The 26,993-nt window shown below is 43.1% G+C and overlaps 1 protein-coding gene across 1 annotated transcript in view; it reads left to right on the top strand.

The window, feature by feature from the left end:
- The window catches only part of nhsl2 (NHS-like 2), a 137,578-nt gene that overhangs the window by 79,615 nt on the left and 30,970 nt on the right, over window positions 1-26,993 (top strand). Inside the window, exon 2 of the mRNA XM_041965503.1 lies at window positions 12,963-13,199. Within this exon, the coding sequence (XP_041821437.1) occupies window positions 12,963-13,199 (237 nt within the window). The remainder of the gene's footprint in view (window positions 1-12,962; window positions 13,200-26,993) is intronic.

Genomic DNA, 26,993 nt, shown 5'->3' with positions numbered 1-26,993 from the left:
CAGACGGCCTCCTCAAAGAAACTGAGCACATAAATAATTGATGCACTTTCTGGTTCCTCACTGTTGTTGTTTGACTTTTACCCCTGTTTCTCCTGCAGGGGGCAGCACTGAGCCGCGGAGAGGCCACTAGCTGCAGCAGTCAGGGGCTCACATGCGTGCACACACACCCAGAAACGCACATGCACACACTCCACCAATTTAGCCTCTTGGAGTGAATCTGTTGTGCTATAAGGGAACATTCACGCCTGTGTCCAGACCAGTGGGCACATTAATTAGCAGCCTTCATCTTGTTTGGCCAAAGTCTCCTTAAAGATATCTGCTACAGCTGGGACTCACTCTGCATAAGAGCTGCTCTGCATCCTGCAGTGGATATTTAAGCAATATATTTACACTGCTTTCTCTATATTTCATGAAGAAATGTCCCACACTGTCTGCATGGTTAAAAGCTAATGGTCCCTCAGGGGGAAAATGTGCTTTCAAGTCAATGGAATGACCATGAAATTAAAGCTTATGAGGCAAAAGTGGCCTTGATGATCAGTAGAAACCAATTTTCCATTTCACTCTATGTTCTTTGAATTGTCAAACAGTCATGCATGAATGTGACTGTCCCCAGTGGGCCACTGTTGCTTTTGTTGGCTATGAACTAAAATTTATCCAAGTGAAGTAAAGCCTAGCCTTTCGTATTATTACTCAAATCATAGACCTCCTACATGCAAATAAGAGGTGTTTAAACTTTTTAATAATATCAGGCGTATCAGTAAGACTTTTGTTTAACTTTAAAAATTAACTAGAATCTTAAAACAACCAGCAAAACTGAAAAGCCTTATTATATTATGTATTAAAAACACTGGCCCAAACTAAGGTTTACAGCAGTAAATACCTGTCCAAACTAGGGCTAATTCACCAGTTAATATTGGTGCAAACCAGAGCTAAAACACGAGTAAATACTGGTCCAAACCAGAGCTAAAACACGAGTAAATACTGGTCCAAACCAGAGCTAAAACACCAGTAAATACTGGACCAATCTAAGTCTAAAACACTAGTAAATAAGGAACCAAACCTGGGTTATAACACTGGTAAATACTGATCCAAACCAGAGCTAAAACACCAGTAAATACTGGTCCAAACCAGAGCTATAACACCAGTAAATACTGGTCCAAACCAGAGCTAAAACACCAGTAAATACTGATCCAAACCAGAGCTAAAACACCAGTAAATACTGGTCCATACCAGAGCTAAAACACCAGTGAATACTGGACCAATCTAAGGCTAATACACCAGTAAATAAGGAACCAAACCCGGGTTATAACACTGGTAAATACTGATCCAAACCAGAGCTATAACACCAGTAAATACTGATCCAAACCAGGGCTATTTCACCAGTAAATACTGATCCAAACCAGAGCTAAAACACCAGTAAATACTGGACCAATCTAAGGCTAATACACCAGTAAATACTGGTCCAAACCAGGGCTATAACACCAGGAAATACTGGACGAAACCAGGGTTATAACACCAGTAAACATTAAATGCAGAGGCTTGTGATCACATGTCATTATACAGATAATGTGTCTAGTTACAGATCTTATTATTATCTTATCTTATTAGTAAATGAGGAATTAGTGGTCAAATTCAAATGTTTTGTTGCCAATCAGGATCACAGATCTAATCTGACATACTCCTCACACGTCCTGTCTCGACTCGTGCGTCATCGTCGGTCCTTCGGGGGAAGAAACCCCCGGCTTCCTGTGTACCTTTCTTCCCGCAACACCTCTGATTCACACTCGGCTAATAGCTCATTTAGCCACCAGGGTGCGTGGGCTGCTCTGGCACGGGCAGAGTCACGAAAAGTGATAAACGATACAACTTTCTACAGTTTTATACAACGGTGTGACTCAGATAGAGCTTGGCAGCGTTCAAAGGTGTTTACATGCTATTTTGGTGTCGTTCATTCCGCCACAGATTTCCTTAATTGACTTTCGTCCCTCTGGATTGGACGTTTCCTCAAGCTCGTAAGTAAAGCGGGGAAGCCACTTTAATCTCTTCAGAGATTAAGAGACAACAAATGCAAAACACGAGATATCACAATCTGTGAAAGGTCTCGTCTGTAATTACTTCTGTCGGTTATGATTCCTCTAATCACGAGTTTGTTTGACTGACGGCTGACATGTGACATGACAGAGCAGTTTCTCTTCATCATGAAACAGCTCTGCAGGTAGCTGCAGTCATGTTTATGCAGTTTATTTGCTATATCAAGAAAGCTCTGACTCACCAACACAGACTCAACTTCAGCCTTAATCAATAACATCCTACATTTCCTAGGATTCCATTACTGTGGTCTATATGTACGTTATTTATAATGTATATTATACAACGTTATTCTACTACTATTATCGTCATTGTTATTATTATATATTGCTATATATTATTGTTGTTGTTAGTAGTATAAGCATTAGTAGTATGTACTCTAGTATTCTATTATTGCTGTATCTTAATGCAGAATGCTGCACAATAGATATATTTCTATATAGACAGTTGCTATTTCTGACAATATACATGTACGTTACATAATTATATTTACATATTTCATATAGTTGATTATTTGTGGTTATTTATAGTCTAGCATAGTGTACATATTTTTTACATATCCTGTAAGATATCTCTTATTTCCTGTTTTTGTTTTATTTACTTGTTCTGCAATGGGAGCAACTGCGACGAGCCAATTTCCCCTCGGGGATCAATAACTTACTCTGATGAAAAAGAACAGACCTCTAATGTCCAACCATCATATTTGATTAATGAGGAAATAAAACTAAACGTTGCTGCACTAAACATACATGAAGTAATAACAAGTATTCAAGTCACTGCTTTTGTAATTATGCTGAGTAAAACTTTGTTAATTGAGAAGAGAAAGAGAGAGAGAGAAAGGCTTAAATATTAAAGGTTAAATCTAGACACAAAAAGCCATAAAAGCATTTTGCGAATAAAGTAACAACAGTTAGAAACAGTTTAAAGAAATAATAAATGAAGAAGAAAATCTAAGTGAATGTTTGAGACGCTTTGGTCGGATGGAAAAAAAAGTATAGTGGAACTTAAACCTGTAGAATCCTTTTTTCGCACATAGTTTCTGCATTTTCACACAGTTGTAAGCTCTGCTGCTCTTCATCGTGGACAGCAAAGAGAGTCAGAAGTCTGTTAGAATATCAGCATCAGTCTGGGTACCGTCTCTGCGCAGGAAGCCCGGTTCATTTTCGACAACGACACACAGAAGGACGCCTAACGTTCGGTTTGGGTCTCGGCGTAGCCAGTAAATCTAGTTTACTGCGGGGCTTTTACTAACTGGCCTGCGCTCACACACACACACATGCTCACACACACACACCTTGTTTTAGCGGCCATTGACAGCGTTATTTAAGACGAGCATAAACGAAGCTGCTGAGCACTGAGCTAATGCTAACGGTGGCTCATAAGCCTGCCATTCACAAACACACACGCACACACACACGCACACACACACAGGTTAGTCACACAGCACCAGCTCCCGCCCATCAACCACATTACATTCCCTCAAGTGTGTGGAAGACGCACGGATGTATTTTTATCGCGCATGCACGAAAACCTGCGCGAGTACGTGGGTGATGAAATGAGCGATGGGTAACTTCTGTTTATCCATTCATCTGTGTGTGTGTGTGTGTGTGTGTGTGTGTCCGGTGATAACAGCTTGTCTAAATCTGTGTCCTCCCTGCTGATACTCCTACTCACACCGAGGGGAATGAATTAGTAATAGGCCTCAGAGAAACACAACCACACACACGACACCTCGCTAATGCGTCTGTGTGTGTGTAGAGTCGGCGCATTGTGGAACTTTTTGTGCATTTGTGCGTGTCTTCATGAGGATGTGTGTGTGTTGCGAGGGTGGGCGCAGAACAAAGTGTGGCTCCCGTGTTTTGTGTGCGTCAGCTGGAAGCAACGGCGGGCGCCTCCATCCTCTCTCACCTGTTCATCACTGTTTAATGATAGAGAAGGTCAATGGGTGCACTGGCTCATCAGCGGGTTACATCGTGTCACTGGCTGAGTTTCAATCCACAGCTTTTTACGCAAGTCAGAAATATCAAATTTTTACATGTGGATGAGCTGGAAAAGTTGGTTTTTGAATAAAAGTGAAAGGCAATGAAGTACAACGGAAACACACTAAGCGAATAAATCATGATGCATACGAAGCATGTGGCTCAAACATCCAATCACAAGACGAGAAATAATCATCATCAGATCTGTGTGAAGTGTGAGGTTCTGCACGAAACAAACATAAATCTCATATTTCATTGCATTGTTTATCACACTTTGACTGAAGAGGCATTTCCTGTATCAGTGTCACGTGGGTGTTGCTGCTAACTCGTCCCTTTAGGAGACTTGCAGCAGTTGCTGAGTCTTTTCGCTCCAATCGGAAAAGCGGACGTGAGGACCCATTTTTCACAAGCCTCATATCTTCTGATGCTAAAATAGCTTTTTTCAGACATGCAAATGAGGACAAAATGAACTTTGATACCGTGTGTGCTGTATCTGGACACGTCATCCGTAACATACAACATGTAAATGTGTCACGGTGGGATCTGTCTGACCACATGCGGAGGTAGTCCAGCCCGCATTGTGTTCGGATCAGCTGCAAACACAACCCATACAATAAGTTTCCCCAAACTTAACAACTGCTGCTACCTCAAATTACTCCAGCGCCGGTTTTGCTCTGGACGATGAAGATCTGATCTCAATGAGGATCACGAAAACGCCTAAAAAATACCAGGTGTAAACACAAGAGCAAGATCGTTTATTATCCGGATAACGCATCCGGATACAGATCCCATTCTAATACCAGGTGTAAACAGGGTATAAGCCTTAGCTACACATTCTCTCTAGTGTTGTAATGTTTGCCCATCTGTTAGCATTAAACATGCCCAATGGGTATTGGAGGAGAGGTGACTGCATCCAATTAGGAGACAGGAAGTGTTGAACATTTCATACCGTTGGTGCAAGCTTGAAATGGGTAAAGTTGATATAAAGCATCTTTGCTGGAGCTCATTTAATTACGTCATCTTGTTCCGCCCTCTTCTTCTGTCGTGGTTTAACGGCACCCGACTGAAGAATTAGCACCACCAGCCGTTTATGTTGATGAACAGACTCTTCACATCGGCATCGCAGTCGTGGGTGGAAATGTGCATTCATTTGCATTATCTTTTCCTGATTTCCTGCAGAAAACGTGTTTGTCCTCGCACTTGTGGCTGTAAGACCACCGTTGTGTGTGTAGGTTTGACCCCCACTCCGCTTCTAACCATGCATATTATGATGCTCTGAAGATATAAAAACCAGTCCTCTGAGTCAGTGGTTCCCATTTATGTTTCTTCTCTGCCTTGACCACTTCTGTAAGCCAGAAACAGTTGAATTCGGTAATTTCATCAAGAACATTTACCGCATTTCACACACGTTTCTCATTAGGTTCTTGCTTAGTTCCAGACCTCTGAATTGCTGCCCACATCTCAATTAGACCTTGGTTGGCTGAATCAAGAATGGGAGCTCCATCTGTTAGTGGTGGTTTTGCTTCTGTCGTGCAGATGAACAACTTTTAGAGTTTTAGACACAAACAACACAAGCTTCCTCTGCTGCTTTGTCGACAGTGAGCTTTAGAGAGCAGGCAGGCTTCGTCGTGTGTTTGCTTGAGGAACGTCACCTGGCTTCTCCTTGTCCAAAACTCTGTTCATCTTGTACTTAACATGTTTGCTGCCAGAAGCAATCTTGCGAACCTGAATGCGTTCAAGCGCTCCGATTTGCTCATCATGCCCATGTGTTTCAGGTCCGTTCAGCTTCATTTTCACTCCAGCAGACATTTTTCAAACAAGTAATTAAAAACACATTTTGGAAACGCATATTTGCATTGCCTTTGGTATTTTAGACTCCAATATTGACTTGGATATTTGCGTAATTGATTTATTTAATCCAATATTGACTGATGTTTAAAATTAAAAATGAACTGCGGCTGTTTTATAAAAACAAAAAACTCACAAACATCATTTAGAGGAGCGTTGCTGTTTAGCTCAACAGAAATTTGACAGGTCGTGGACAAGCATGTGGGCTTTATGGGGACTGAACCAATGATCTTCAACTCGACGTTTATGTTCACACTTTTTTTCTGAACCTGAACCATCCTGTCATAGCCGCGCATGTCTCTCCAGAACCATCTTTTCCCTTTACTCAAAGGGACTGTGGAGATTGAGTTTTTTTCCCTAAATCTGCCCAGTGATGCCCAGAGGCTTGTATCTCTCCTCCATCCAATCCCTCCATCTTCCTTCCTTTTCATGTCACCGTGGTTACATAAGGGAGGAGGGAAAAGGAGTGACATTGCTGAGGAGGATGAGGATGTGCTCCGTGTAACAGTGTGCCTGTGTGTGCATGGCTGCTGCTCAGCTTTTAATCAAGAATTCACTGTTAGCCTCAAAGGAAGCAAGTATCCCCATGGACTCCTTTGTCTCTTGCATCCGTCATAACAGTCTGTGCTGTCAGCTCCCAGGTTTGAAAGTGTTTTGAGGTCAGAAAATGCCTCGATACGCCATGACTGTGCAAACACAACCAAAACACCTGTTTTCAAATCAGCAATGATAACCTTGGCTTTATCTTTCATCAAAAACTGGGTCTGCCTAACCCGGCGAAGTGCATTATCCCGTTAGCTGACAGAGAGGCTATAAACGGCTGGCAAGAATCTCAAACTATGAATCACTAGCTAAATTTGCTAACCATTTAGCATCTGTTAATACTGCTGAGACTATGAGTTTGTAGCTAAGTTAGCTAGCTGTTAGCTTCTGCAAATATTGTTCTGACGGCTATTTTTTTAGGAGTTTTCTTACCAAATACAGGTATTTAACGAAACACATGCCATGATAACATGAACAGTAATAGATGGGTTGTGACAGGAACAGCATTGTTGTGGCTAACTATGCCTACTGAAAGTGCTTTATCATTTCGGCTGACAGAAGAGGCTAGGCTAACTAATGAAAGCTGCTGAGACTGTGAGTTATTAGCTGATTTTGCTCATTTCTAACTCAGACTGTGAGTCACTAGCCAACTTAGCCCACCATTTTAGCTTCCGTGAATACTGTTCAGGCTGTGAGTTGCTAGCTAAGTTAGCAAGCCATTTTAGCTTCTGAGAATGCTGTTCAGACTGTGAGTTGCTAGCTAAGTTAGCAAAAAATTTTAGCATCTGTCAGTACTGTTCAGACTTTGAGTCACTAGCTAAGTTAGCTAGGGAAGTTAGCTAACTTTTTAGCTTCTGTGAATACTGCAAACATTGACTCAGAGTATTTTCTAAACAGGTACAAGCATTTAACTTAATATTTGTCATGATAAACAGTATGTGATTTGTGGCCGGGGCAGGATTGTTACAGTAGTAAGCAAGGTTGCTAATATAGCCAGCTAGCTGATGTTATCTAGCCAGCACAGCCAGTTATTGGTATAGTTATTTTTTATTGTTGTGAGTTCCCCCCTTTTTTTAGATGTAAACATCAGTGGCGGTATTAAAGTTAGCTTTAAGCCATTGTCCTATTTTCTACCATCAATCCTCCTCAAAAGCAGCACATTTCCTCTGAACCTGTTCTCTGATTGGCACATCATGGCCACTGTACTTTGAATTTTTCTCTTATGAAGTGACAGGTTGTCTTCTGTCATGGTCTTTGTGTCAAGTGACAGGTTGTCTTCCCTTTATGTCTTAGCTGTCATGGCTCGTGACGAGGAGCTTACTGTTGAGATGGAGACGTGGAACAGTACAACACAAAGTCCACAGTCCTGTCACTGAATGTTTTTTTTGACCAGTCACTCTATGGGCCTGCTGACATCCAGCCTCGCGGTGCTCCCCATTAGTTTCTAATTCTAGGGCTGTGTGATCTGCCATTGCACTGCAGCAGTGGCGGTGTGTTTTGGAGTTGAGCCTGAATCCTGTGAGGCTCCCAGCCTGTGAAAAACCTTGTTAGATAGATGACGACTCCTTGCTGTGTTGATGTGCAGTACGAACAGTGAGAAATTCTCAGTGCACAGTCACAGAAACAGTGATGTCTCAAAGGTATGACGGTAACTAAGGTGCTTAACACTCCCTCGCTCTCTCTCCACATTGTGCATTAACAGTAATTTGTGCCACATTTTCGTAAACTCCTGAGGCTTGTGCGACTTAAACATGTATTACCTAACTCACAAATGCACAGATGCACACTCTCACCCACACAGGATCATATATTTAACTTGTTTAAGTCTCTGTGAAGCTAGAGCGGCTATGTGTCCACTAATCCATGGTAGGGCACGAGGGTTTGATGTAAGTCTAAAGCTTCATGCATTAATGAAAACCATGTTTACTTCTGCTACTTATTTACATACAGATGCATGAAGTTATTTCTAAATGTTGATTGATTTTTATTCCAGTTGCAAAATCAAGGTAGTTTTGGTAAGATGTAAGATTTCTAAAAAAAACCAACATAGCTATAACTTTGAAGAAACCCGTGTAGTTTTCATACATGTGTTTATAATTGCGGTATAATTAGCTTTCAAGAGGTGACTTTGGGAGGTTCGGGGCCACAGGTCACACTTGTTTCACACCTTCGACCTTTTGAGTCAGCATAGTATCCAAAATCTAATTAAAGATCGCCCTCAGGCATCTGTTACTGATCAGTCTGACATTAATTAGCTCTAAATATCCGTCTAAAAACAAACAAGCACAAACAAAAAAGGTTCCTCTCTTACTAAAGCTGGACCGTCTGATTTTTTCAGTGCCCTGTTTGGGTTCTTGCTCTGCTCTGAGCGATCTTAAGAGTGCATCTTTTTTTATATTGTGAACAATGAGCAGAGGAAGGCAGCATTTTGAAAAGATGTTCCCAGTGAGCACTCAAGCCCCCATGACATCTCTCACAACGTGTAGAAATAGGCCTTTTTCACATTTTCTCCACCAGCTGTAGGTTGCGGAGGTTAGGAAGCCTGTACTGCAGTGGCCACAATCAAGGTTGAGCAAAACGTGAATTGACTGTTTTGTACCAAATTTTGTACCTCTGCATGGCCATCATCTGCCTGAAGGTGTGTTGTGCACGCTAAAGATATCACAACCAAACTCCCAAAAAGCAACTAATGCTGCAAGCTTGTGGTTGCAATTCAGCATCTTTGAATTATTTCAAAATGGTGCACACATCCAACATAAATCTGCAGTCCTTTACTTTAATAAAAGTACTTACACCACACTGCAAAAATACTCTGTTACAGTTACAAGTCCTGCATTTAAAATCTTAAGTAATGATGGATATTTGGGTCATATTCCTATACTTTGATAAGTTTGATTACACGTATATATTCTGCTAATAGTTACATTACATGCATATGCTTACGTTAATGATAGTTGTATCCTGATATGTTGATCTTATTCATATTTTCTGCACCCAAATATCCTTCAGTAACAAGATTTAAGTATAATTATATATATACAAGGTGTAAAGAACCAGTCAAAATAAATCAGCTGCAGTTCAGTAGTTGCAAAAGTTTGTTTCCCTGCTTGAAACACTACGGACTGAGAAAATGAGTATAATCTGCAGGGTGAGCCTGCGCTTCAAACTCAAGTTGCCTAATGGGATATTTCACTTGCACCACACAATACATACATCCCATAAACGCAGATTAGCTTCAGAAAGAGACAATGCTAAAGAAAGCTCTGTAGAGTCGCTCAGAATGAATGCATTTAAGGCTACAAATGACAAAAAGTCAAATAGCATCGGCTCCATGGTGAGAATACACGTCTGCTCTACAGAACAGTACATTATAAATCATGCACGATCGCCTTTGTTCTCCCCTCCGCGGCTCATGCTAACTGACGTGCACTCCTGTATCATAAACAGTAGCTCTCTCTGGTGGGAGCCGATTGTGTGAAAGCAGCTTAGGAAGATGAAGCCGGTAGCTGGGAGGGTGAAATTGTGATTCCATACAGTACGGCGGGTTTTTGTGCGAGGAGACGGCTGCTTCAGAGCAAACAAGACGTGATAGTGCCGCTGGATTCACCACAGAGTAGCTGTCTCTACGTCTGTCTGCTGGGAACTGAGTGTTCTTTCACTTTTTTTTTTTTTTTTTTTTCCAGAAGTGCTTCAAATCAAGAAATAGTTTCTGCGCATTCCCCTCAGCGATACTTCCCACACACGTGTTGGAGTGTGCATTTATATTTAGAATATTTGGCGTTCGGCTCAACCGAAGCAAGTTGGTGCGTCAGTGTCTTGCCCGGGACGCATACTGTGTTCTCTGCAGCAGGAGCTTCTCTGTCTCAGCCTGCCTTTATTTTAGTCACCGGTGTACTGTTTAGATCATTTCATGTAAAAATATTGAAGAAAAAATCAACCAAGTAGAAGCCTGAGAGTAAAATACCCAGGAGATTGATGTTTGAAGCATCATTATAGCTAAAGAAAGTGAGGTGGAAGTGGAGTACAGTTGTGTGCAAGCAACAAGACTGCAGTTGTGGACAGAGTATTCAGATCCTTTACTTAAGAAAAAGTACTTATACCACACTGTAAAACTACTGCATTACATGTGAAAGTCCTGCTGTACTAGTATGTAAATATAATCAGGAAACTGTAATAAATGTATTGCAAGTACTCAATGGAGAAAATGTCACCTGCAACTGTCTATTATATTATTAGTACTCGTACGTTAATGTAAAAGCAGCATTTTCCTGTTGTAATTGGTTGAGGTGGAGCTCACTTTGAGCTATTTTGTATGGGACTGCAGCTCATAATTATCTTCATTATGGATTAATGTTCTGATTATTAGTCCCGTCAATCCCTTGATCGTTTGGTTTGTAAAAATTCTGAGAATCGTCACGATTACCCAGAGCCCAAAGTGACACCTTCACAGTGCAAAATTAGTAAAAAATAAATTAAGATTATAAGATAATTCAAAGGAAAAGATGCAAAATCCATGAACTTGACAAGAGAAAGATCTGAAACATGGATAGTACTCCATCTGGAATAAAGAGTTCCTCAAAACTCGGATTAGAGTTTATCCAGCTTTCCGAAACAGGACATGATGTTTAATTGTGTGTGTAAATTGTGTGATTTGATGATGAGATGTGGATTGGGTGCAAAAATCAGAGGTCGGACTCAAAACCAGGACCGGAATGTTAGCTCAGGTGTTCTAAACCATTCATATTAGTATTTTGGTCACCATTCAGGTCATCCATAATGCACGACTGCAGCTAAAACTTTGTGAGCGGCGCTTGCTTCGCTGCGCGTCACGTTAAGTCCGATGGGCACGGTTCCTTTCAAGTCCGCCTAGAAATTAGTTCAATATTGAGCCGTTATGAAGGACACAGTTTAAGGCGTATTTAAATATTCATTGCCAGTGTATGAGGTGGTCAGTCATTTATGGAGTGTGTGGTGGTGGAAGGTGAGGGTTTGGACAGGTGGACGGCCGTGTATGCTAACCTTAACCACGTCTCGAAACTTTGACCCAACTGGGCGCCATGCACAGATGCTTTGGGAGTTATTATTTAAAAAAAAAACACTTCAGCTGAACGTGTCATTCTGCAGTCGGGGTGATTTGTCCCCTCTGGGTTGTTGTACGACTGCCTTTGTTGAATTAAAACGAAGCTAATGCTAATGGACGTGCATTTGTGAGTCCTGTTTATTGTTTTCAATTAAATCTGCTCAGCCATGTGACACTAAGATGAAACAATTCCATGAATCCAAGATGGCGGCGAACTAAATGAGAGCCACTAAATAAACCTGAACTTGAATTAGGGATTTTGCAGAATTGCCAACTATCAGCATTAAAGTTTGGTCTTCATCATAACAGTGATGAATGATTTCAGCGTCTTCTGTTCTCGCAAAAGTTTTAGCATTTCCTCCGACAGCTCAGTGCTGTCCGACGGCGTCCGCTGCCACGTTTGGGATTTCCTGCGTCGCTTAGTTGTGTTTAATCAGCTGCTGGACGAGTGGACTTATTTCATCAGCGCCGACTCAAAGCAGCGCCTCATTCATGTCGACGTCGAATGGCCGCTTGCGACCGTTTGGGATGATTCGTTTTGATTGTCTGTGTTGGAGGTTTGATAGTGACGGGGGGCCGACGTCTCCTTCCCTGTTTTCAACCAGCCCCACAAACTCCCTCCTCCCTGCCTTCATTCCTCCGTTCTCCTCCCTTTAAATGTCATCCCTCCTTCCCTTCTCCTCCCTCTCTTGTTCTCCTTTCTCTCTCTAATGCCACAATCACAATTTGTCTTCTTTCCTCTCATACCTCCCTGCCCTAATCCCTCCTTCTCCCCCTCCCTCCCTCCTTCTCTATCTTCTTTTCCCTCCTAATTAAGCGCTCCTTCTCTGTTTCCCCTCCAAATCTGCTCTCTACCTCTCTTCCCGTCCATCCCTCCCTCATTTTCTCCCTAATCCCTGTTTCTTTTTTTTTCACCCTCTATCCCTCCCTCTTTCCTTCCTCCCTCGGTCCTTGTTCTCCCTGACAACACACTGCGTTATGTAATATGGGTCTCTGGGAATTAGTTATGCAAATTCATATATGTTTATTTACGTGTGATTTCTCCTCTCTTCCTCTTCTCCATCTCTTCTTTCCTCCTTCTCCATCCCTCTCTTTTTCCCATTTTTTCTTTCTCTATCATCCTCATCTACTTTCTTGTCTCACTCCTCTTTCATGCTTGTCTTTTGTTCCTCCCCTTTCATCTCCTCTCTTCACCTTGATCCCCCTTTTCTTCCATCTCTTCCTGCCTTCTTCCCTTTATCTCCTCTATTTTCCTCCTCCCTTTCCTTCCCACCGCGCTCTCAATAATCTTATTTCCCCTCCTTATTTCACTTCCTCTCTTACCCTCCCCTCTCTCCTCCTTCCTCTCTCCCTCCATCCATCACTTCCTCCCAACATTTTTTCCCTCCCTCCTCCCTCCTTCTCTCTCTCTCTCTCTCCTCCAGCCACCAGCGGTCTAGAGGCGGAGGGCGGCAGGCGCGGCGGTAGCAGCAGCAGCAGCCACGGCGACGGCAACCACAGCAGCATCAGCGGCGGAGGAGGCAGCAGCAGCAGCGGCGGCGCGGCCCACTTCAGGTCTCCATGGCAACAGAGCGTGAACGTGTTCGGCTCGTGGAGCAGGCCGGAGTGTGTCGAGGAGCTGCACCAGCAGGCGCAGCTCAACCTCCAGAGCCTGCTGCAAGGTAAGGATGGATGGAGAGGAAAAGAGGAGGGGAATGGATGGATGCAAGGAGAGCGTGTGTGTGTGTGTGTGTGTGCGTGTGTGTGTGTGTGTGGGCGGGAGGCTGTGCTGTGTTTTGAGTGGGTGGGAAAGGCGTGGAGGCAGAAGCGGAGGCGGGTGGGAAAGTGTTTACATGCATGTGTGGTGTTGGACTGCGCTGATATGGGTGTGTGTCGGCCGCCTTAAAGGTGTGTGTGTGTGTTAGCATGCAGATATGTGTGAGAGGGTGTGTGTTCAGTATTCCCTTGCTATCTTGTGTTTATATTGTACTGAAGGGTGTGTGTGTGTGTGTGTGTGTGTGTGTGTGTGTGTGCATGGTAGCTCATAGGGACACTGCTGGTGGTGTGTATTGGATTCACCTTGCAGCGATGTTATTTAAGGTAGTATTTATGATTTTGTGCATGTGCATTGGATAGGATGGACACTGTTGATATATGTGTGTGTGTGTGTGGGGGGGGGTTATATGTATGCAGTGTGTGGAAAGAGACATTCAAAGACGTCTGTTTATATGTTAGTCAGTGGTTGTAACTCTGCCTTGTTTTTGTTTTTTAAGGTGGAACGCTGTCATTCTCATTTAAATATTAATCTCTTGTTTGTAGAGTTCAGCCTGTGTGTGTGTGTGTGTTTGTATGCAAATGATCTCTCAAGGGAAGCAGGGTTTCCGTTTGTTGTCAGGTAATACTGTGTCTCTGCTTTCGCTTTCCTCTCTCTCTCTCTCTTTCTCTCTGTGTGACTCATGCTGTCTCGCCCTTTGCCCGGCTCTTCCATTAAAACGATCACAGTGGGTTTTTAGCTGAATGAACGGGGCGCTGAGTGGCATCACAACTTTGAACACACACCTGAGAGAATGAATGAATGAGCGGATGAAGGTCTTAACGCATTTCACTGAGATACTCTGTAAATGCTAACACTGCCTCCATTTTTCTTTCGGTCAACAAATTTCCTGAAACAGCGAAAACCAACAAAGTGTCTGACTTCCTCACTCGACTCCAACTGATCATGGAAAAATCTTTAAAAAATGCTCTAAATATATAGTGTAGTCGTTAAAAAAGGGACAGTAATATCACAGAACACCTGGGCATTGTAGTTTTTAGCTACCAAAGCTAAATAGTGCATTTGTCAGGGTCTATTTTCAGCTGCGGATTAATACACATGCTCTCGTGAGTATTAGGACAGTGTTCATGGGACTGACTCACTGTTCAGTTGTTTGTTTTTGCCCAAGTATAAAAAGTTGATTGATCAAATGATTGCACAGGCTCATAGCAACATCAGCTGCCTTTCAGTTAAGGTCGTCCCTCACACCGCTAGAAGGCTCTGGCTAACTTACAGGGAATCTAGCAATCTCTGCACCGATCTGTGCTCGCTCTGTTTGCAGACGAGATAACACCTTTCAGAGGTGACTGAACGGTGTGCAGATTCTGTTCGTTCTGTCTGTTCCTGCCACGCAGCTGCGTAGATAAGGCTAGCTATCGAGCCAGCTGGAGGTGGATATTATGCTGATGTCTTGTCATAAAACTCAAATTAGTGAGCAGACTTCTGCATTAAAGCGGCTCTTTGCAATATTGCAAGATATGCAAGACATGCGTGGCAGCCTGTTTGCAGAAGAAAAGCTGATTAATATTGTGAAAGCTTAAAAAAAAATTATTTTTTTTTGGCCGTGTCACCCACATTTATGTGTTTTTAATGATCTTTAGGCAAAAAGTATGTCAACGCAACAGAGGAATAAGTGGGTGAATGAGAAAGTGAATGGGCCTTGTGTGCACAAGCAGTACGAGGAGGATCAATTCAGATGGATTTGCCGACAATAAGAAAGATATGTTATGTAACCGGACTTATCCTTTCATTCAGATGACTTGTTGATGTAAAACAGTATGTTGACTCAAATCCCAAAGCAAACAAAATAGAGCTGTTAGTTTCTGTTGATTGGTCTGTTGAGTTTTTCTCTCCTCACTTCCTGTCTCTCTCTCTGCCTTGTACAGTCCAGTATGTCGCCTCCTACATCCTCCTCTGTCTCTTTTCCCTTTTTCTCCACTGCCATGTCTTTATACTGCGTGTGTGTGTGTGTGTGTGTGTGTGCGTTTATGCACGTATTAAGCCAGTTATTGTCTCAGACTGGCTTGACTCGCGTTTGATAAAAATAAGATGGATGAATGCGTCGTGGGTGGACAACAGCAACAAATGTGTGTGTGTGCGTGTGTGTCTGTGTGTGTGTGTGTGTGTGTGTGTGGCCATTCATCTTTCCTGTTGCCTGTGCTCATTTGTGTCACTTTGTGTTTACGTGTTCATCGCTGCCTGTGTGCATGAGCGCTGCGGCGCTTCCCACTGCCATGAACAGTGGCTCCGCGTGTTGGTGTGTGTGTGTGTGTCAGTTTATACACCAGCGTCCGTTCGGGCTGCGTGTGTCCATCTGTTTGGGTGTGTGTTATATAACGCCGAGGCAACCAGCTGTACTCGCGCTCTCTCTCTGGCCATCCTCGCCGTCGGTCTCCCACTGGCCTCAGCTCGGTAAAATATTCATACTCCTTCCCGCTCCTCAACACTCTGCCCTCCATATTTATGAAGCTGGCTGTCGTCCTCCGGTGTTAGACGGATCTGCTGCGTTTTCTGCCGAGATTCAGCTCCCCCTGCAGCGAGATTTGTGTGAGATTTATTTCACTGTTGCTGCTAAGTGGGCAACAGTGAAATCCGGCCAGTGCTCCCGCTCGTCATCAACACCCCACCATAGAATATTCAGCATACGGCGTTTTTATAGAGGCTGCTTTGTGCCCCTTTTATTCCTGATTGGATTCCTCATGTGTGCAAATTTACTTTAATGAGCGAATTCCATTTAATGTCTGAGTCCTCAATTATAATTAGTCCCTCTGATTTGGACCACTTGCATTCAACAAGTCCTCCAAACCAAATGAGAAAACGCTGTGTGTTGTCGCTCGCCGCCTTTGAAAGCCACGCCGCTCAGTGTTTCCTGATCAGCGGGAGGACGCCGTTTGTCAGTGCCGCATCCAAAACGCAGCCACAGAAACGCTTCACGTGGTCTGTTCCCGATCTGTTCCCGATCTGTTTAAAACCAGCAGTGTGGTAGACGAGCTCGAATGCCTCTGTGGACTTCCAGACCTCTCAAAAACAGAATCTCAGAACACAGCAGGGCCTTCAGAAACCACGACCACTGTCTCTGCCACTTATATTGGAATTGAACGTGTCCAACTCTAACCAGGGGGGACAACAAAACTATTCTCTTGAAACGTGGACTGTTCTGGATCTATACACTATTGACACCGTGTCACCCCTTTAAATGACTCCCTAAACCCACTCCTTGCCAGTTACATCTGTGCGTTACTGGTCTCTGCAACATCTCTGACATACTCTCCTCTTTGGTACGTTCCTGTACTTGTTGACGGCTTAGAAGCCCGACGGTGGTTAGAGACCCCTCAGTCAGAGTGTGTGTGTATATAGATATACTCTATATGTGTTTAGTCGATGCCATGCTAGTTTTATGTCACATTAGAGGCTCGATTCAGATGATTTCATCAAGACTTTTGGTGCAGCCAGCAGAACTGCAGATAGCAGAAAGCACATATCCAGGCAACAACTTCCTCTTCCGTGCGCTGGTCATTGATAACAGTCCGATTATCAACTGGAGACACAACAATGGAGTCGGGCGACATTTCGGCTAATCTCTAGAAACTGAGATCTGCGTATGAATGCAGATCATTTAAAAAAAAAACGAATAACATGCTAAATCCTTGTGAGTTCTGCTATTTTATTTCAGCCAGTGCGTTTTGCTCTCCTCACTGACTGTTTACCTGCAGGCAACAAAAGCACGCTCGCATGCGATTGGTGAACGACTTGGACTACAACCAGAAACCAGAACGCTTCTCACACTGAAATCTTGTCCCTTGCCTACAGATTCTTCTTTCTTATGCAGATATCTGTTCATAGAGATTAGATGAAGAGCAGTTGTGCTTGAAACATCACAGTGCACATTGGAGCCCTGCGGTGTGCAAGCCGTTGTTTTTATTTCATGGTTTGCTCACTTTCGGCTCAGCACCTGCGCTCTCTGGTGCACACTCGTATTTCTGTTCCTGATCTGTGGCTGCTATGGTGAGGGTTAGAAAAGAAAGTGATTTGGAGACATTTTGACACTTTAAAGGTTAGGAAGCCATCGTCATCATGGCGAAATGACCAATGATAATGATGATGAAGATTTGAAACTTCTATTTCCCGCTTCCGGTTAACTTAAATGAATGTCACATTTTGGCATTTAAACAAACGACAGATGAGAGGGCAGTTCACTCTTTTGTTTTGCTCTTCAACAGACACCAGACAAATAGAATTGATTTAGTCTTTGAATATTAGACATTTGGAGTGTGTGTCTGCTTTGTTAACCGAAGTGAAATGCGGTTTATGCTTACATGCGGCGTGCAGAAAAATGGTGGCAGCCTCCTGTTTCACAAATGATTGTTTGAACATCTTGGAGTCCCACAGGGGCAGAGTCCTGCAAGCTCATGCACGGGTCATTTGTACCGTATTTGATTTGTTTAGCGTAACACTTCAGAGTGAACATGAGGAAATGATCTTGTGCTGCAAGTCGCAGCTTGCATGTTGCAAATTGCATAAAAGTGGGCCCATGCTCAAGAATCACAGTTTGATTTGGAAAGTGGTGGGAGGACCTCCTGAAGGCTCATTTTCTTCATCCAGCTCCGTTAAGAGTCCATGTTTGTGTTGCATCTGTCACTGTGTGTGCTAGTGTATTAAACTGAAAAGGTTTTGTCACAGACACGTTGTTCATTCCTGTTGTTAGACACCAGCATCGCTGTAATCCTGTATGGATTCAGAGTCAGAAGACAGCTCATTAGCTTCAGTTAGCAACAAAAATATTACTGGTTAATCTAAAGTCCATGTAAAACACCTATACACTTCATTATGCTCAGTATAATTCCCTACATATCTATAAATTAATGTTTTATTTAAGAAATAGATACATTTACATGAAGATTCAATTGTATTTCACTGTTGCTAAGCAGCTAGTAAAATATAGATATTAGTACCATTGCTTTATGAAGTGAATATAATTCAGACGGCAAGAGGAAGGTAAATGATTAGGATAGTTTTGTCCCAGTACATGAGAGGCATCTGCATATGTATGCTTTTAAATAACGGCCACATTTTCATTATCAGTCTGCATTAACAGTCTGCAACAACATACGACTGAAGCTCAGTATTCCCATTAAGATTTACAAGAATGAGATCTGCACATTTTCTGATCAAAGTTTTGTGGTTGCTGCGCTAAAATATTCATATGCTGCTCCTCGGCAGTAATATATTATATATTTAAAGCTCGGTATTGTGCTCCACTGAAGGCAGATATATTGTATTCTATACAGGTTTATAATAGGAAGATTTGCACTTCACTTATTGCCTTCTGCTCCTAAGTGCCCAGTGCCCTGCATATTTATGAAAGGTTTTCCCTCCTCTGCAGACAGATTTACTCTGTTTTCTCGACAGATTAACAGCAGCCAGATTTGCATTGTGTATTTTCTATTTCTGCGCACCATTAATCAGCAGCAAAATATTCATATTATTCTCCCACATTAGCGATGAACTCTGTGCGTTTGAAGTTTTGCGAGAGTTGCCCATTACGGCCAGACTGGCTGTTTGCACACGTTTGCTCTGTAATTTCATGACAGTCCATTAAGCAACGCTCAAACGTTCACACTTTACCACCTCAACACTCGACATGTTTTGCTGACATTCTGTTTTGTTTAAGTAATTGTGTTTGCACAAAGCCGTGCGTGTTTGCAGAGTAATTCTACTGCAATCTGGTGACACTTTTTTTGAGTTATACCAGAAAAATCACTTGAGTCTGAGTCTGAGCGGTTCTAATCTGCTGAAAACTCTTCTGTTCAGGTGTTTTTGAGTGTTTTGCTCCTCCTCTAACATTAAACTGAAGAAATTTCCCCGCACAGGCCTTTTATAGAACTTGCAGTTGTAGACAATCTGTCAGAGCGAATGTGAAGCTCCTCTGCCAGCTTGTGTTGGCCTGCACCCTAATTAAGACTTTTTTTTTCACGGTTTGATTTGGCAGCTTAAGATCCGATCTGTAGCGACAGAGTGTCGACCCTGTTGAAGCGTTTCCATCGTACTACGTGGCTTTGTTTTCAGGATTTATAGCAACATATTGCTCTGATGCATGAACTGGTGTTTGACGTGTGAGAATAACTGCAGGAAGGAATCAGTTTTGTTATTTAGTTACTAATAGAGAGATTTTACCATTAAGAAATGATTCATTTGGCTGCATTCAGCAAATTTCTACTTTACATTTACATTCACATTCATCACAATAACAGTGTTTTTCTTATGGTGTCATGCATACAATCAGTACCAATACATGTAACTTCAGACTTTCATGTAACAAAATTTAATTGCGTTTGGAGGGAAAACTGTCCAGTGGCTGCACAGCACGAACAGGATGAAGCCATAAACTTTTTTTTGTGGTTTCACGTGATGAGTTTCTGATGGTGGAAGCAGAGAAATGATGATGGATGCATATGTGAAATAACGGCTTGATTTTGAGCATTAGAAATCATATGACGTGACACAGGCCTGCATGTGTTTAAAAATGAATTGCACCAGTTTAGAAACTGGCAAACTCCGCTGCTGTACGTAAACATCAAAAACATAAAAAAGACATCCCCCCAGAACACAACACAGTCTCATTCATCTACACGGATGCAAAATTTTTCTCTTTTTTTGTGCCACTCAGCACAACTTTCAAACTATATTTCAGGTGGAAGTATCTGTCGTGCCTGCAGCACGTCCACCGTGGTTAAGTTAGCAATCATAAATATGCAACGCTAAAATCAGCTGTGCAACACATGGACACTTTAACAAAATCTTATATATGAAACCTTTATGTCCTCAGGCAAGTATTTAAATATTACTTGTTTAAATGTGCAGTATATACAGGCAGATACAGACAGCAGCTGATTTGACCTTGTTGAAAAGTTGTTGGCCAATAGTCTTCATGTTTCCCACTTTCTCCAGGTTCGATAGTTGATGTTGGAGCCATTAAATTTCATTTTGTTCCCTGTTCGCTGATCAGAAGGTGGACTACAAGCAGTTTGTAAGATTAGAGGAAAGTTTCTGGGAAGATGAAAGATGAGAGGGCTTTTTTTTGATCACCACCACTGTCGCTCTCCCTCTGATGTGTCACATGAAAATAGTCGCCCGCTAACTCAAAGCTGCACCAGGAGAGTCGAGAAAGTCGCCCGGAGAAACTGGAGAAGCTGTCTTGAAATGCTGAGCTTCAGTATCCAGGAATCATTAACTGTTATTAAACCGCAGACAGTGACGCAACATTGTTTGCATGCACATTAGCGTCCCATTTTTATCGTAGCTGGGATGTGACTTTTGTGGTTTTCTTACTGGAGATGCCCGTCGAACAAATGAGGATGAAAGCTGAGATCCGCTTCAGAGCGTTTGATCAGCGACAGGGTGTTGAGACGTGCATCCACGTTGACGCTCTCAGTGTCGTCCGACAGCTTTCAGCTGTCATCTAAACTGCTGTCGGTCACACTGCAGCCAGAGGGCTCGAGACAAGAATGTGAGAACGTGTGTAATCCATTACAGAAAGCCGTGCTTGAAAGAGAGGAGCTTGTTGTGGGTGTTCTGGTGGGTTTTAGATACACTACATGGCCAGAAGTATGTGGGATGGGATTATTGAACATCTCATTTCAGAAGCATGGGCATTGATCGGCTGCTTTAGCAACCTCCGCCCTTCTCGGAAGGCTTGCTAAGATTCTGGAACCTGGCTGCAGAGTATTTGTGGGATTGGATGCTGGTGCTGGGCCATCGGTGCTGGCTCGCAGTCGGCGTTCCACTTCATCTGAAAGGTGTCCGATGGGGTTCAGGTCAAGGCTCCGTCCAGTTCTGGCACAGCAAAACCTTTTCGTATGGATCCGGCTTTGTGCATGAGGTTATTGTCATGCTGAGACAGGAAGTAAGCTTCTCCGAACTGTTGGTGCAAAGTTGGAAATCCCTCCCGTGTGAATTATGATGGAAAGTAGGGTGACGTTGTTGTAGAGCGACAACGTCTGCAGAGGGAGTAAGCTGGGGTGGCTGTATCGATCAATGAAGCCTCTAGCTTTATCAATGTTGTTATTGTAAGCATGACGATGAAGATCTCCCCCCCTTAACTAAGCACCTATCTTAACCTGAAGCATCAGTTGTGTTCACGCCTAAACCTAAACATACCTAAACAAACTGGACTGCACAGATGACTCATATTTGTTTTTCTGCTGAATTATATTTAAAATTCAACGAAACCCACTGACAAAGACAAAAGTTCAAAAGTTCAGTAAATGCGTGATGTTTCCAAAGTCAGTGAGTAATCATGTTAAATAATCATGATCTCAGTATTTACCAAAACAATCGTGATCAGGATTTTGGCCATTGACGAGCAGCCCTAACCAAAAGTGTGTCGTGTACTATAAGATAAAGCTGAGGATAAACTGTCGTAATGCGAGTTTTTATCCCTGTAGATGCTGTGAAACCGGCTTTAACACACACTCCTAACAAAGTCGTTTCGCACTTGAAGCTGGAATATATTTTTTCAGCGGAGGTCGATGGTATTGTTGGTGCTTAAAGCTCGATAAGAGTTACGGTAACTGTCTGCTCTGTTTTCGCCTCTTTTATTTTATTTAAAACTCAAGGCTAGAATCAGACCGCAGCACATTGCATTAGCAGTAGCACCATAAATAGTCTTTACAATTTTACTTGCACTCTTTGTTACCTTTTTTTTCTCTTCCTGCAGATCCGTGAGCTCCACTTTATCATGCCACATCTTATCTCATGCGGCAGCGTTCTCCCCAGTGCTTAAAGTGCCAATGCTGCAACCTTTCCTCGCAGTGGACAATGCAAGGTGATGAGATATAACCAGCCAAACTTTAAAATGTCACTGTATCCCTTTAATGGTGTCAGAGGATGTCTGAATCAATGCCAGCTGCGATGCAAACAGTCCGATAAAGTTTCCCTGTCTGCGCCAACTTGACTATAAAATGTCACGGCGGCTCTTTAATCGTGTCAGAGAAGGTCTGAGTCAATGCTAGCTGCTATCTGCGCGGGATGATACGGTTTTGCTGTGGTCAATACACATTAGCGAACAGGTGCAGCATTGATCAAGTTGGGAATGCTGATGCAGGAGAAACTGTTGTTTCCATTTTATAATCCCAAAGGCAGACTTTAATACGGATATAAGGTGACACCACTTTGAAAATGAGACGTCAACTCCAATAAATTCTCTGCTGTTGAACAGTTGACTTGATTTGTTTCTTGTATAATAAGTATTACATTTGAGCAGCAGGTAGTGTTTCTCCAGCACTAGGTTGAGATTTAGGGTTTTGATTAAAGTTGCTTGCCTGGGTTTTCTTTAAGATCTCAAGCACCTGAACCCATTCGAATGCTTTCAGCCCGTTTCTTCATGTATTGGTTTAAATGGAATAGTCCCTGGCTGACTCTACATGGCAAACGCTGTCAATTTAAATGCCTTTTACAATTATTTTATGCTAATGATTATTTTATGGTTTGCTAGCGCAGCATTTAATGTCGGCAGGCTTTTAGCATTTTTGGACAAAATTGGCTCATGAACAAAAAGCTGCAAGCGGAGTCCAAACTGAAATTCAGCCTGAAGCAGCGCCTTTGACAGTGAAGGGAGCCCATTTTAGAGGAGCTATAGATTGTTTGAACTTTTATTGCAGAGTGACCTTTATAATCTAACAGTCTGTTTGTTTTTGAAACACAGAATTTAGCTTTTTTCTCCAGGAAACAAGTCGGCTTCACCAAACTGTCAGCGTCTCTTTTTCCAGCTCCCCCCCCTCTGCAGAGCTTTTCATCGGAGTGACATCGCTGTAAATCAAGCAAGACAAACCTGTCCGTCTGTTTTCTTTCCTGAGGGGTCTTTTTGAGAAGTTTTCCAAATACTGCCGTTGAAGTATGACACACTTAAATGCTGTGATCCAGGGACATTTGCATTTAAGCCAACCTGCCAACACCTCAAATGAACCCGGTGCTGATCAAACACAGGGGTGAGGTGACAGTAGCCTGAAGCTAAGATGAGCAGACTCGTGACCAAAAAGTCACCACTTTGAATCTGTTTCTAGCTGAGAAAACTCGCGGCTCATGATGTAAAGGAGCTGCTTGACAAGTGGGGTCAGATTGTCCTTGAGCAAAGCGCTCAGTAGAAGCGGTGTGGTGGCTTAGAGGAATGCGACGCAATGCTCGTAAGCATGATTTAATTGGTGAAACATTTCTTCCTCCTGCTTGTTTGGCTTAGTGTAAATGACACTAAAAAGCCTCTTGCTGGTTTTCTAGATCTCAGAACAGTAGCCAACCAAGTCCTGATGATTGCGCTTCAGACCATGTTCGATGCAGGGCTTCCCAGCGCGGGAATTTGACCTGGGATCAGCTGATGCACCTTGCATTCGCCGATCAAATACGTGCAAGCGCATGTTCCTGGTAGATAGCTGCCGCCCTGATAATTTTCCAGGTCCAAAATCCTGCCTCAAAGTATCATAAATCTGTGCATGAACCCCCAAACTCATGGACCTGCTACTCAAACTGGACCTCCTGGATTGTGTTGCGTATTTTTCTCGGTACCTGCCGCAACACACCTACACCAATGCAGCCCCTTTCGTCACTCTTACACAATGCTGTTTTGAAGGCGCGGTCAGTGATGGTGCATTCAGCTTGTGTTCCAGCTCTGGAGTGGTAGCTGTGAAACGGTTCTGACGCGTCTCTGGTTGCCAGATCTGGCTTGGATTTGTGGGTGCAGGCTCTTCTTTTAACAGTACCAGCAGTTAGTCCTGGTATTGACCAAAGTATGCGAGTCCTTCTTCTGGCAGCCGTGGTGGATTTACGCTAGTATTGGACCAAGTTATTCAAGAAAGCAGCTAATATCAGATTGTAATATCTTGAATTCCATTGGATGCCTGATTTGAAGACATCAGTGCATCTTCACTGTAGTGTGTCAGGAGTTGATCCGAGAGTTGTTTATATGTAGAAGTACTTTCAACACAGGGTCATAACGCCTCATTATTTGCTCAGAAAATCAGCTATACGTAGGCCTGTTCTCACAAACTGGAGCCAGATCAGAACAGAGTCTGTGACAGGGGATATAATTACCTGAGATTGAAATAGCATCAGAAGATAAAAGTAAAAAGATGGAGACAGGACGGGGTTTTCAGCCTGAGACTGGTAGCAATAAATCAGGACTGGATAAAACAAACAAGAGATGAAGCAGTTCCTCATGCCTGGAGAGTAGAACACATAAGATACTAGAAACCACAAGGAGGGCCAAAATCTCTAAACTTGGCAGACACCACTGGTAGCTGAACATAAGCTTAAGATCTAATGTGTCTTTAGTTCACCTGAATGAATCAAAACAACTCACCTACTTTAGTTTGAACACCAGAACCTGCAACCTGCAACTAAGTATAAAAAACTTCAGCAAGTCCTCCGGAGATATATCTTGGATAACCATCAAGAATTTGTGTTGACAAAGAGAAGCCCGTAATCGGATCAGAACCCTCCTTGTGGCTTCTAACGACCGGCATAAACTAGGCCGCTAACCGCCAAATCTGTCCTTCGAGGTCACAACCATCCGCTCTCATGGTACACGCATTCGAACAAACACCAGCCCCCTTTCCCCCGTAATGGATCGATCAATTGTGCATGTTAAATCACAAGGACAAAGACGTCGCATATGGGTGCACTCAAACACGCGCACACGCATACAGTGTATACGTGGCGGCGTGCACGTAGCGTACACAGACAAACAAATGCTCCGGCCGTGGTGAAAGAGGGGTATTGTTAATTTCTGCCTTCCCCCCTTCTTCCCCTTGGAGGGGAGAAGAAAGGGTGACCCAAATTTGACACGACCGGGGTGCATATCGTCAAGGATGGTTGGGTTTATCTGTGAATGGCTGAACTGTACGCACACACAAAACGCACGAAGACGCGGACTCGCGCACGTAGCCGCGAGTTTTTAAACACCACCTGAGGATACCTTGTTCACACATGTGTCCATATGTGTGGTGCGTTTTTGGCGTGCGACAGAAGCACGCATGCATTTGTGCACTCGCAGCTTGTGCACACCAACACCTAAATGAGTGATACACACACACACACACACCTCTACACACACACACACACACACACAATATACAGGTTAGTGATGCATGAGTGCTCGGCCTGCTTGTCTGGACAGAGGAAGGGGGTGGGGTCGGCCGTGCTTCACTGCTGTGTGTGTGTGTGTGTGTGCGCATTAGTTCGAGCGACTGGCATACCTTTACACTCAGCACACCAATAGCATCCCTCCTCCTCCTCCTCCTCCCCCCTCATTTTCCCACCACGGTACCCTGCAGTCATGAAGCTGAGCTGCACTCAGTGGAGCCCGGCTGCTATCTGAAGCGTGGATCTACAACTGTTTACCTTCCCTCTCCTTCCGCTTTAGTGCCGCTGCTTTCAGGACTCTGCCGGTCAGCGCACAGATCCCCAGCGTGTGCTTTCAAACTTTCCACTGTAGTTAAGCTCGCTACCAGGGTGATTCTGCAGGCGCCTTTGTGAGTAACTCGCAGGATTGGAAGAAGTATCAAGATCCTTAAATGTGAGTAAAAGTACCAGAAAGTAAAAGTGCTAGTCTGTAGCATCAGAACTACACGCTACTGTGTAAGCTGTATGCATGAGCTGGTCAACATGGAACCAATTTCACCTTTTTAACCTTTGGTTAGTTTACAACGGTGCATAATATTATATAATTTTATGACTATACTACAGCTGTAGTAGCATAAAATGGAAATACTCATGCAAATTACCTCAAAATTACACTTACAGTACTTACTTAGTAGTTATATTCACCACTGAACTTAGGTGGTTCTTTCTATTGACTCGTAGCACAAGAGGTTTATTGATTTTAAAGCTTTAGTAATGCTGAGTAAGTCGTCTCTTAATGTTTAACAGATCAGCAGTTGACTATTTATCCAAACAACTTTGGGGTTGCTAGGTTGTAAACTTTCGGCTGGTGCACGTCCGCCTTTAACATAACTTTTAATGTCTTTTTTTTATGTGCCCGAACTTTAAAATATGCATTGGTTACAGCTTGTAACTCCCTGCACGACCACAAATTCAGGCCTTTACGTAACTGTTTGTGTGCTGATTGAACAGCCGAGATACAGCATGTTAATTGGAGAGCTTCAGGGGTGCCGGGAGGTGTGTTTTTGAATTTCGGACAGAGAGGCAGCCTCGCTGTTTCCCCTCGTTTGCGGTCTAAGCTAATCACCTCCTGGCTCCGACTCTGAACACATACATGAGAGCGCTATTAGTCTTCTTATCTCACTTGGCAAGAGAGTAAATAAGCTTATCACCAAAATGTTGAACTATTGCTTTAAATAATTAGAAGGGACTAAAAAGCAGGATTTGCTGGAGTGTTTGCCAACCTTATGGCACCACAAAAAGCATCCTATTACTGATCTGTAAAGCATTTATTAAGCGTTACTGAAGCGTCTGAGAGCGTCTTGTTTGAGGCTACTAACCCACTGCTCGTACTGCAGGGACAAATAAAGCTTCGACACGTTTTAACTTGAGACTTTACTCACAAACATGTTGTCCAGCTCTGCCAGCGTCTCCTACCCTGTTAGTGCGGTTTTGACAGATTGGACCTCATTGGCATTATGTTGTGTGAATTCCCTTCCTCCTCCTCTTCCTC

Source organism: Chelmon rostratus, chromosome 23 (assembly GCF_017976325.1).
Source record: "Chelmon rostratus isolate fCheRos1 chromosome 23, fCheRos1.pri, whole genome shotgun sequence".
Classification (NCBI taxonomy): Eukaryota; Metazoa; Chordata; class Actinopteri; order Chaetodontiformes; family Chaetodontidae; genus Chelmon; species Chelmon rostratus.
This window is presented reverse-complemented; position numbering and strand designations above follow the sequence as displayed.